Source organism: Panthera tigris, chromosome B2 (assembly GCF_018350195.1).
Source record: "Panthera tigris isolate Pti1 chromosome B2, P.tigris_Pti1_mat1.1, whole genome shotgun sequence".
Taxonomy (NCBI): domain Eukaryota; kingdom Metazoa; phylum Chordata; class Mammalia; order Carnivora; family Felidae; genus Panthera; species Panthera tigris.
Genome location: NC_056664.1, coordinates 42133263 through 42145983, shown reverse-complemented (window position 1 = coordinate 42145983; position 12721 = coordinate 42133263). Strand labels below are relative to the sequence as shown.

The 12721-nt window shown below is 43.9% G+C and overlaps 1 protein-coding gene across 7 annotated transcripts in view; it reads right to left on the bottom strand.

Annotated features, from left to right (window-relative positions):
• SPATS1 (spermatogenesis associated serine rich 1) overlaps nt 1-12721 on the bottom strand; it is a 28010-nt gene that overhangs the window by 10034 nt on the left and 5255 nt on the right. For 6 of the 7 annotated variants that reach the window (XM_042986473.1, XM_042986470.1, XM_042986474.1 and 3 more), the window contains 3 exons: nt 9300-9435; nt 6599-6723; nt 4286-4447 (listed from right to left, as the gene is read on the bottom strand). In XM_042986473.1, the coding sequence (XP_042842407.1) occupies nt 4286-4447; nt 6599-6723; nt 9300-9435 (423 nt within the window). The remainder of the gene's footprint in view (nt 1-4285; nt 4448-6598; nt 6724-9299; nt 9436-12721) is intronic. The other variant, XM_042986476.1, reaches the window with a different exon arrangement.

Below are 12721 nucleotides of genomic sequence, written 5' to 3'. Positions count from 1 at the left end.
AAGAGAAGAAAATGGAACAGAGACCATTGTATTGGAGGTTTAAGGAAGTCACTGCACATTACCCAAGAACTAATCACACTAAAACGAATCGAGCCTGTATATCCAACTATAAGTGTACAAGTAATGCACAGGACAGAGAAACCTGTTAAATGGTACCAAGGGATGTAATCAGCAAAATCCTGACTGTGGCAAACTTTATAGGATAAATAACCTACTTTCTTCACCAAATAAATTGCAAGAAAAAAAGAGGAGGAAGACCTATATATTAAAAAGAGATTTTGAAGACATTTTAATTAATTGTTAAGTGTGGACCTTTTTTGGACCCTGATTCAAACTCTAAATATTTTTAAATTGTGGCATTTGTGAGGCAATTGACTATTTGAACACTGACAATATTTGGTGATATTAAGGAATTATTGTTAGTTTTTTTAAGATATGAAAATGGTATTGTGGCCATTTAATAAAAATAATCCTTGTCTATTAGAGGTATACACAAAAACATATACGGATGTAATTATCTGATGTTTGGAACTTGCTTTAAAATAATCCCTGGGGGAGGGGGATAAAAATTAAATAAGACTAGCCACATGTGATAATTGTTGAAACTAAGTGATGGGTACATCAGGAAACAGTATGGTCTTCTCTCTACTTTGGCAAATGTTTGAAAATGTCCCCCATAAAAAGTTTTTCTTTGTAATAAAGGTGGAATTGGAGTTACCTGTGGAGTTGGGGGAGGAAAGATGTCATATTCAGGGAGGGGCCTATCAGTAGCTTCAAATATAAAGACAGTACTCTATGTCTTAAATGGAGTCAGAAGCATACAAATGATTGTGATACTTAACGGGAGCCCGGGTGGCTCAGTCAGTTAAATGTCCTGCTTGGGTCATGATCTCACAGTTCGTGGATTCGAACCCTACATGTCATGAGGTCATGATCTCACAGTTCGTGGATTCGAACCCTACATTGGGCTCTCTGCTGTCAGCACAGAGCCCATTTTGGGTCCTCTGTCTCCCTCTCTCTCTGCCCCTCCCCTACTTGCTCTCTCTCTCTCTCTCTCCCTCTCAAAAATAAATAAACATTAAAAAAAACACAAGTGAGGGGCACCTGGGTGGCTCAGTCGGTTAGCCATCCAGCTTTGGCTCAGGTCATGATCTCACAGTTTGTGTGTTCAAGCCCCGAGTCAGGCTCTGGGTTGATAGCTCAGAGCCTAGAGCCTGCTTCTGATTCTGTGTCTCCCCTCTTTCTCTGCCCCCCCCCACCCTGGCTCATGCTCTGTCTCTCTCTCTCAAAAATAAATTAGAAATTTAAACAAAAACACAAGTGATTGTGATACTTTATTCTATATATTCAATAAATACTTCATAAATATACCTTTGCATGTATTCAGTATGTATAAAAACCATAAAAAGACAGAAGAAACAAATGAAGGAAGGATGGAAGGGAAATAATAATAAACAAAATTCAGGGGTGCCTGGGTGGCTCACCCAGTAGCTCACCAGACTTCAGCTCAGGTCATGATCTCACAGTTCATGGGTTCGAGCCCCATGTCGGGCTCTGTGCTGACAGCTCAGAGCCTGGAGCCTGCTTCAGATTCTGTGTCCCCCTCTCTTGACCCCTGCTCAGCTCACACTCTGTCTCTGTCTTTCTGTCTGTCTCTCTCTAAAATAAATAAACTTTAAAAAATAATAATAAACAAAATTCAGGATAATGTTTGAGTTAGGAGGGAAGTGATGGATTAGGGTCAGGACTTGAGTCATCACGATAATACCATTTATTTTTGATAAATACTTGTCACTGGCCCAGTTCTAGTCAGTGAGACATGAGTGGAAGGAAGTCTCCTAAGGACCATATGGGAAAATTTTTCCCTCATTCTAAAAAGGGAAGGCAACAAGAGAGATTCCTCTTTTTCATGTTTTGAAATATAGACGTGATGCTTAGAACTGCAACAGTTCTCTTGTGACCATAAGATGACAAGTGTGAAGACAAAAATCCAACACAACTAAGAATAGCAGCACATAAACACAAAATGAGCCTATTATCTTTGGGGCGCCTGGGCGGCTCAGTCCGTCAAGCATCCAACTCTTGATTTCGGCTCAGGCCACGATCTCACGGTTCGTGAGTTCAAGCCCTGCGTCGGACTCTGTGCTGACAATGCAGAGCCTGCTTGACATTCTCTCTCTCCCTTTCTCTCTGCCCCTCCCCTGCTGGCTCTTTCGCTCTCTCTCAAAATAAATAAATATACTTAATAAAAAAAAAAAGAGCTATATCTTTGGTGACATCACTGGGCAATCGGACAATATAGACCACCTAGATTCCAAAGCTTCTCATTAAGTATATAATAAATGTCTTATGATTTAAGCCTCTGACAGTTTGGCTTTTGTCTGACCGTGGCTGAGAGCGTTCCTAAGTACTATACAGCTAAACTTAGTCCCTTCTTGGTCTTTCTCTGCTCTTTCGTGTTTAAACCAGTTAAATAAATCTTTCCTATTCTCCCTTATGGCTGCAACTCGGTTGGGGGTGGGGAGTGAGCATGTGCACAACAGGCTTACGTGATATCAAGGCTTCGGTATAAGCCTTTGGGTCCTGGATCACTGTCTGTGAACCACCCTGGTGTCTGACCCTCATCTTATCTCTGCTGCTCTCTGTAGGTTGGTATCTATTTCTGTTGTCTGCTAAAATGTGTCATCTAGTCTGATCCTCAGGAAGTCAGCCCGCTCCACAATGCATCAGGTGAGACATAAAGTCGTTCTTATGACCCCTGGCTTGATGGTCCACAGAGCCTCACACAATGGCCTCCTGCCGTTTTGGTCGTGAGAGCTATGGAGCTCTCCTGGCTTGCTCTCTTTCTTTCATTCTTTCTATGTGTCCCGACCTCCACAGTCCTCACGGGGCACAAGAATGCAGCTATTACCCACGTCTCCTGGGTGGGTGAGACCCCGCATCTGGCTTTCTGCCCAGACATTGCCCATAGCTATCACTACGCTGAGGTTCCCCAACCACAGTCTGAGGCAGAAGCCCCAGCTAGAGTCACATCTGATCACCGACTAGATTTTGGTCCCAGGAACTGAGCAGGATACAGGACTCCTCAAAACACCCACCTCAGTGACAACTCTCCCACCTCCTCTAGTATGGCTTCTTATATATTCTCTATCCAGACAAAAGCCTTGATCTTTAAAACTTTATCTCTGGGGGCACCTGGGGGGCTCAGTTGCTTAAGCGACTGACTTCTGCTCAGGTTCCCGAGTTCGAGCCCCGCATTGAGCTCTCTGCAGTCAGCACAGAGCCCGCTTCAGATACCCTGTCCCCCTCTCTCTGCCCCTTCCCAACTTCCCCACTCACATGTGCTCTCTCTCTCTCTCTCTGTCTCAAAAATAAATAAACACTTAAAACTATTTGCCTGTGCAATGAGTTTAAAAGTCCATTTTAGGGGCACCTGGGTGGCTCAGTCCTACTCTTGATTTCGGTTCAGGTTGTGAGATCAAGCCCTGTGTTCTCCGCGCCGAGCATGGAGCCTGTTTGAGATTCTCTCTCTCCCCCCCTCTGCCCCTCTCTCCCCCGCTGGCATGCTCTCTCTCTCTAAAGCAGAATAAACAAAAAAAAGTCTATTTTAAATCTCAAAAATGAAAACTTTCTATTTCTTCCTCTTTGTATTCCTGCTACAGCAATCCTATTCATCCACGAAGCAAGGGCTGCCTCCTGTATGGGTATTTCTATGGAAGAATGTGCTATAATGATCCATTGGAACTCAGCAACACTAGGATCTTTCCATAAATCTATTATGGGTAGGTTGGGACAGAGAACTCACCAAGTAACAAACTATATAAGTATATACACACACTCATCTCAAATTACCTTTAATAAGGTATGAAATAACAGAATGCACTTCAGGCTAAGGTTTATGGGCTATTTTCCTTTTGAAGAATATAATGTATAATTTAAATACATATCATGGGCAGCATCTAATTGAAACAAATTATTTTCTTCCGACTTGAATGAAGGTTTCTATTAATAAGTATCTGAGAGAATTTGTCTGATGACTTAAATGTCACATTAGCATTTTATGAAATGCAGAGAAAAACAAAAATGTGGATCAGCATATGTTGTCAGTTCTTTGCCAAAAAGAACTGCCAAACATCCCCTTCACTTTCCTATCTTCCTGGCCGCCCTACAGTAACATGGTGACCCCCCCAAGGGCTGACACCAGCCATGGAATGTTGGCCTGGCAGAACCACAACTCAAGTATTTTCAGACATCGCACAGTCAAGGTCCAGGAGGAAAACATTACCATACTTCTTCCTCCCAAAGCACTTGTCCACCATTCTCTCTGATAGAGACCTCCTGTTGCCGAGGAAGACCCCGTTAAAGAAGCACTGCTTTCCAACGTGGTAGGTGTGGATATTGCTGCTAAACCTCGGGTAAAATGTCCATTCAGGACGGTGCCCATCCTCTGCAAGACATCAGAAATCCTTCCATCAGCTCCGCTCCCGGTCTCATAATGCAATTAAATGACAGAAAGTTGTCCCAGGCGTTCTCTGACTGTACAGCCTTTATCAACATGTTTAATTCCTTGGTTCTACATCAAGGGCACCATTAACCTCTGGGGGACTCAGCACGAGAGGAAGGGAACGGGCACCTGGGTGGCTCAGCCGGCTAAGTGTCAGGCTTCAGTCAGGTCATGATCTCACGGTTCATGAGTTCAAGCCCCACATCGGGCTCTGCTTGCAGTGCAGAACCCGCTTCGGATCCTCTGCCCCTCCCCTGCTCGTGCTTGCTCTCTCTCTCTCTCTCTCAAAAATAAACATTAAAAAAAAAAAAAGAGGGGAAGTGGGGAGATAGGTATCTAAGAGGCCTCTTTTTTTTTTCCTTTTTACCCTCTCCTCCAAAAATAAAGCCACCTTTATGGTTGGAAGCGATGTCTGGAATGGGAAGCTAAGAGACAGTTGTACAAGCACCTATGATCCAGCCTTTGCTCTGATGAGTGGGTAGGAAGAACAGAATGCCCTTCAACCAGGGAAGGGCTGGGCCAACCACGGCAACTTAGTGGATGGACCACAGTGTTGGCAGCAATGATGGGACACGCGTGCACTAGAGTGACTCTGGGAAATGAAGACATGCAACTCTGGCAAATGAGAAAGGCCATCGCGAGACCTCAGGCAAGTCACCGGACCTCTCAGGGCTTTGTTTCCTCGCTCAATACTTTTCCTACAAAATGGCTAAAGTGGTTTTAAACAATGAGAGATCCTCTAACAGCTCTAGGGTTGTTTGAGAAACACTTGGGCTCTGTGGTGGCCAAGAAAGAACACAGGCTCTGGGGGCAGGTGAGCCTGGAGTCTAATCCCATCACTGTACTTCCCAGACAGGTGGTCTTGTACGAGTGACTAAATCTCCCCGTGCCTCAGTTGCCTGGGGTGTTAAATGGGTAGGCCTATATTAGCCACCTAGATGTATACGTATTGACACAGAAAGAGGTCCATGATCTATTTGCTCTGAGTGAAAACAGTTTGTATACTATTTTCCACTAGTGAAAATATGGTTGTATACTCCAACCCATGTATAGATAAGTACATACATACCAGCACATACACGCTTCAAAATTCCTCATGGCTACGGGGCCCATGGGGGATACGTTGGAGAACACTGGGGAAGGGGTTTCTATACTCTACCTAATATACTCCTTTATTATTTTAATACTTTGCTATGATACTTTTATGGTTTTTATATAAAGCCATGTCAGTTTGGGAAAACATATCATGACAGCTCCCCAGCAGAACTGCTGCGAGAATTAGAAAACCTGTCTGGGAATGCAAGCTGGTGCAGCCACTCTGGAAAACAGTATGGAGGTTCCTCAAAAAACTAAAAATAGAACTACCATACGACCCAGCAATTGCACTACTAGGCATTTATCCACGGGATATAGGTGTGCTGTTTCGAAGGGACACGTGCACCCCATGTTTATAGCAGCACTATCGACAATAGCCAAAGTATGGAAAGAGCCCAAATGTCCATCGATGGATGAATGGACAAAGAAGATGTGGCATATATATACAATGGAGCATTACTCGGCAATCAAAAAGAATGAAATCTTACCATTTGCAACTACGTGGATGGAACTGGAGGGTATGATGCTAAGTGAAATTAGTCAGTCAGAGAAAGACAAATATCATATGACTTCACTCATAGGAGGACTTTAAGAGACAAAACAGAGGAACATAAGGGAAGGGAAACAAAAATAATATAAAAACAGGGAGGGGAAAAAAACAGAAGAGACTCATAAATATGGAGAACAAACTGAGGGTTATGGGAGGGGTGGTGGGAGGGGAGATGGGCTAAATGGGTAAGGGGCACTAAGGAATCTACTCCTGAAATCCTTGTTGCACTAGATGCTAACTAATTTGGATGTAAATGTTAAAAAATAAAATAAGAAAGAAAGAAAGAAAGAAAGAAAGAAAGAAAGAAAGAAAGAAAGGAAGGAAGAAAGAAAACGTGTCAAATGCCTGGCACTTCGTGAGTCTTCAGTGAACTGTGCCCAACAGTACAGCAGACTTCTGGAAAGCCCTGGGTATGGAGGCACGCAGAGGGGAGGCTAGGACGTACTCACTTGTCTGCAACTTAAGCAGGCTGAACTCCTTGGGATATTTATCCTTGGGGACTTCAGGGAATGAGGTTTCAGAGGACTGATCAGAATGTGCGGAGGAGGATTTCAGATCCAAATCTGTAGCAGAGCTGGAAAGGAGGCAGAAGGATTAGAATCTTCTATGTGTTTAAATTGGTAGTTAGAATCTGATTTTATATATCTTACGCTAGAATTACGCTCATGTGCGTCAACTAAGCCTACCCCTCCATAAACGTCCATAACATATCATTTACTTACTTACAATTTGAGGGGGCTGAAACAGAGCCCAAAGGTGCGTCCTTAAAAACAGTGTGGTGGTTCCTCAAAAAGTTAAATATAGAATTACTGTATAACCCAGCAACTCCACTCCTAGGCACATACCCCAAAGAATGGAAAACAGGGACTTAGACACTTGTAAACGAATGTTCTTCGCAGTGTGACTCACGTTAGCCATGCAGTGGAAACCACCCAAATGTTCACTGACAGATGAATGGATGAGCAAAATGTAGCGCTGACAAAAAATGGAATATGATTCAGCCATAGAACGGAAGAAAGTTCTGATACATGCTACGACACGAATGAAACTTGAAATATTGTGTTAAATGAACTAGGCCAAACACAAAAGGACAAGTATTATATGACTCTCCTTCCACAAAATATCTAAACGGTAAATTCAGAGAGACAGAAAGTAGATTAGGTTAGCGGATTAGGGTGGATCAGAATACCGAGGTCTGGGAGAAATTATCGCCTAACGGGTACAGCATTTCTGTTTGGGCTGATGAAAATGTTTAAAAAATAGCAGTCATGGTTGCACAACACAGAAAGGTAATTAATGCCAATGGGTAAAAGTGGATAAAATGGCAAATGTTATGTTAATATATATTTCACCCTAATTTTTTTAAAAAAAGGAATGATGTGGGGCGCCTGGGTGGCTCAGTAGGTTGAGCATCCGACTTCGGCTCAGGTCATGATCTCACGGTCTGTGAGTTCAAGCCCCGCGTCGGGCTCTGTGCTGACAGCTCAGAGCCTGGAGCCTGTTTCAGATTCTGTGTCTCCCACTCTCTCTCTGACCCTCCCCCGTTCATGCTCTGTCTCTCCCTGTCTCAAAAATAAACGTTAAAAAAAAATTAAAAAAAAAAAGGAATGATGTGCTGATACATGTTGAAACCTAGATGAAACTTAAAAATACGATGCTAGGGGCTCCTGGGCTCCTGGGTGGCTCAGTCTATTGAGTGACCAACTTTGGCTCAGGTCGTGATCTCACGGTTTGTGGGTTTGAACCTCGTGTTGGGCTCCGTGCTGACAGCTCAGAGCCTGTGCTTCGGATTCTGTGTCTCCCTCTCTCTCTGCCCCTCCTCTGCTTGTGCTCTGTCTCTCAAAAATAAATAAACATTTAAAAAAAAATTTTTTTTAATGATTCTAAATGAAAGGAGCCAGACACCGAAGACCACATATTCCATTTATATAAAATGTCCAGAGATAAAAAGTAGATTAGTGGCTGTCTAGGGCCGGGGGGGGGGGGGGGGAGGGGCAGGTAAAGTAGGGGCCACAGTGGGGGTGACTGCTCAAAAGCTTCTTTTTGAGGTGATGAAAATGTTCTAAAATTGATTGTGGTAATGGTTGCACAGCTCTGTTCACTACACTAAAAACCACTGAACTGCACACTTTGAAAGGATGAATTACACAGTATGTGAATTACGTTTCCACAAAAACTGCTACCAAAAGATATGCACGTTCAATAAAACCATTAAATGGAAAGTAAAAATCAACAAAGATAAAGGGAAGAGGAAGAAGTAACCAAAAAACAAACCTAAGCTGCAATGGTTGTAATAACAGAGCATCGTGTTTCGCGAAGTTCCTGGCCATTAAAAACAAAAAACCAAAACCAAAACCTACAACAAACTATTTTCAGCGGTAAAAGCAATCACTTCTTGTTTGAGTAGCTTTACAGTTGACAGATGGCTTTGGTCTTCAGGTATAGTTATCAGTTATCAAATCATGGGATGTTTTTTCACGACATTACATCGCTCTCCCGGTTGAAGGGCTTCAAAGCAATGTCACAACGCTGGTCTTCTTTGCACCCTTCTAATAATCCTGCGATGTAGGCAGGACCCATATAATCATTTCCATTTGAAAAGGAAATAGGGGGCACCTGAGTGGCTCAGTCCACTGAGTGGCTGACTCTTGATTTCGGCTCAGGTCATGATCCCAGGTTGTGGGATCGAGCCCTGCGTCGGGCTTTGTACTAGGCACAAAGCCTGCTTAGGATTCTCTCTCTCCCTCTGCCCCTCTCCCCACTCGCTCTCTAAAATGAAATTTTAAAACATTAAAAACAAAAACAGCTTAGTTTCGCTTGCTTTTACATCTGATAATGACAAGCATGCATATAACATGTATTGTGTGCCAGAGAGTCTTGCGATCACTTTCCATGCATTACCTCCTTTAATCCTCAAAACCATCCTATGAAGTATTATCTCCGTTTTGTAGATAAAAAACTGAGTCCCAGGGAGGTAAAGTGATTTTCCCAAGTTCACACAGATGAAGTTGGCAGACCTGGGGTTTAAACCTAGACAGTCTGGCTCCAGAATCTAGGCTCTTGCCAAACATGTCATTCTACCTCTTAGACTGTTGGCTTCCCAGTCAGAATCTACCCCAACAGTATGGACTGTACTGGCCTCTTACTTACTCTAGGTGAACAGACACTTTGCCGGGGACTGGAGGCTCACTCACACTAGGACATGTTTCAGCAGAAGATGAGGGGCTGACCTTTCTTCCAGAGGATGTTGTGCCAGCAAAGCATCCCTTAGATTCCAGAAAATCACCTGCAACACATCACCATTGGAGTTCGTTAATGAAACGAAATATCTACCCCTCCATCGTGTCCCCTGGATTACAAAAATTATTTTAAAAAAAGAAAACAAAAAAACTAACGTTTAGGGGCACCTGGGTGGCTTGGTTGAGCATCCGACTTTGGCTCAGGTCATGATATCACGGTTGGTGAGTTTGAACCCCACATTGGGCTCTCTGCTGTCAGCACAGAGCCAGCTTCAGATCCTATGTCCCCCTCTGTCTCTGCCCCTCTCCCACTCTCTCTTTCTCTCTCTCTCTCTCAAAAGTAAATAAACATTTTTTAAAAATAATGTTTATTGAGGGGCGCCTGGGTGGCGCAGTCGGTTAAGCGTCCGACTTCAGCCAGGTCACGATCTCGCGGTCTGTGAGTTCGAGCCCCGCGTCAGGCTCTGGGCTGATGGCTCGGAGCCTGGAGCCTGTTTCCGATTCTGTGTCTCCCTCTCTCTCTGCCCCTCCCCCGTTCATGCTCTGTCTCTCTCTGTACCAAAAATAAATAAAAAACGTTGAAAAAAAAAAGTAAAAAAATAATAATAATAATAATGTTTATTGAGCATTTATTGTGTATTGGGGATGGTGTTAACATCTTACACACATTATCCCATTTAATTCCCATAATACCCCACAGACATAAGCATTGCTTATCCTTCGTTTTACTGATGAGGAGACCAAAGCACAGATGGTTAAGCAACTTGCCTAAGATCACACAGAAAGCAAACATCTAGATCTAGATTTGATCATGGTTCTTGTGATACTAAAGTCAAAAATCCTAACCACAATGCTGCACTACTTGTCCCTCCGGAGTTTGTCTACTTTGAATTAAGTGGTAGACATAACCTCTGAATCAAGTTATATTGAGCATCTCAATACAATTTTCCAAAGGATTGATTCATAGAAAGACTGATGAATAATCCAAAGAACTGCCATCAGAAACTTCCAAGAGGGGGGCCTGGGTAGCTAAGTCGGTTAAGCGTCTGACTTCGGCTCAGGTCATGATCTCACGGGTTCGTGAGGTTGGGCTCTGTACTGACAGCTCAGAGCCTGGAGCCTGCTTCGGATTCTGTGTCTTCCTCTCTCTCTGCCCCTCCCCTGCTCATGCTCTGTCTCTCTCTGTCTCAAAAATAAATAAAAACATTAAAAAAAAAAAGATGAATGGATATTGCATTTCTTTATGCATAACTTTAGCCCAATAGACACAACGTTACCTCCGGTGATTAGAAAATTACAAAAAGGGGCGCCTGGGTGGTTTAGTCGGTTAAGCATCCGACTCTTGATTTTGGCTCAGGTCATGACCTCACGGTTCGTTATTTTGAGCCCTGCATCACGCTCTGTGCTGTCAGTGTGGAGCTTGCTTGGGATTCTCTCTCTTCCTCTCTCTCAAAATAAATAAACAAATAAACTTTTAAAAAATTAAAATAAGGGGCGCCTGGGTGGCTCAGTCGGTTAAGCGTCCGACTTCAGCCAGGTCACGATCTCGCGGTCCGTGAGTCCGAGCCCCGCGTCGGGCTCTGGGCTGATGGCTCGGAGCCTGGAGCCTGTTTCCGATTCTGTGTCTCCCTCTCTCTCTGCCCCTCCCCCGTTCATGCTCTGTCTCTCTCTGTCCCAAAAATAAATAAAAAACGTTGAAAAAAAAATTAAAAAAAAAAATTAAAATAAGAGTCAGACTTCTGTGACTCTTGAGTACATTCCCCTCCCCTCCCAGTATCCCCATTCTCAGGTTGTTCAGGGTATGGCATAAAGACTGCCTGCGTCAGAATGACCTGGGAGGCCTGTTAAAAATACAGATTCTCGGGGCACCTGGGTGGCTCAGTCGGTTAGGTGTCCGACTTCAGCTCAGGTCGTGATCTCACGGTTTGTGAGTTCGAGCCCCAAGTTGGGTTCTGGGCTGACAGCTCAGAGCCTGCAGCCTGCTTCGGATTCTGGGTCTCCCTCTCTCTGCCCCTCCCCCTCCCAAAATAAATAAAACATTAAAAAAATATACAAATTCTCATATCCCATCACAAATCTCTCTAAGTGAGGCCTGGGAACCCACATTTTTAATTTGCTCGGTCATGAGAATCATCTTGGGGCACTTATCCAAAACTCAGATCCCAGAGCTCCAACTCCGACCTACAGGGCAAGACCCGGGTGTCAGAATGTTAAAGAAGCACGTCAGGTGATTCTCAGAGCCGGCCAAGTGTGGGAGGAGCCATTCTGGAATATGCCACGGCACCTACAACAGCCCTAGGTACAGGAAGGGTCAACTGGTTGCCTGAGGTGTGAGTAGCAGGGATGGACTGGAGCCCAGGGGAGGGGAGCTGTGAAGAGGAGAGCACAGGGTCCCGGTAGCCAAAGGCGTAACCACCCACCCACCTACAAACCATAAAAGTAGCGTCAACCAATGTAACACAGACCACACTCTCTGACCACAATGCAATACAATTTTAGGGATCGATAATAAAAAGACAGCCAAAAACATCCATGAGCTTGGAAACTCAAACCACACTTCTAAATATTTCACATAAAAGAAGAAATCGTGAGGGGAATCACGAGGTGCTTAATGGTCAATGACATACGTACTATAAATCAAACTTGCGGGACTCAAATAAAGCGGTAAGTAGAAACTAGAGCCCGGAATGCACCTACTGCATTCCACCAAATATGAGACACCAGCAACTGTAATAACATTATTATTTTATGTACCACAAAGAACAAAGGTTGCCAATTAAAGTAGGAGAGAATGCTCTACCACTTAGAATGTTTATTATATATTTATCGAAGCATTCTTTCAGACTTACTTAGATGTATATTTTAAATACACATCATTCATGTGCATATTTAAAGAAGGAAAATATAAGCAAAATAAATTGGTTAAGACCTTTTTTTTTTTTTAATGTTAATATGTTTTTGCGAGAGAGACAGAGCGTGAGCAGGGGAGCGGCCGAGAGAGAGGGAGACAGAGAATCAGATGCAGGCTCCAGGCTCTGAGCTGTCAGCACAGAGCCCGACGTGGGGCTCAAACTCACAAACCTCGAGATCATCACCTGAGCCACTAACAGCTTAAACGACTGAGCCACCCAGGTGCCCGGCCTTCTTTTTATTTTTTTTAAAGTTTATTTATTTTGAGAGAGAGAGAGAGAGCGCGCACGCAGGGGAGGGGCAGAGAGAGAGAGGGAGAGAGAGAATCCCAAGCAGGCTCCACACTGTCAGTGCAGAGCCCAAAGCGGGGCTCAATCCCACAAACTGTGAGATCACGACCTGAGCCGAAACCAAGGGTCAGTC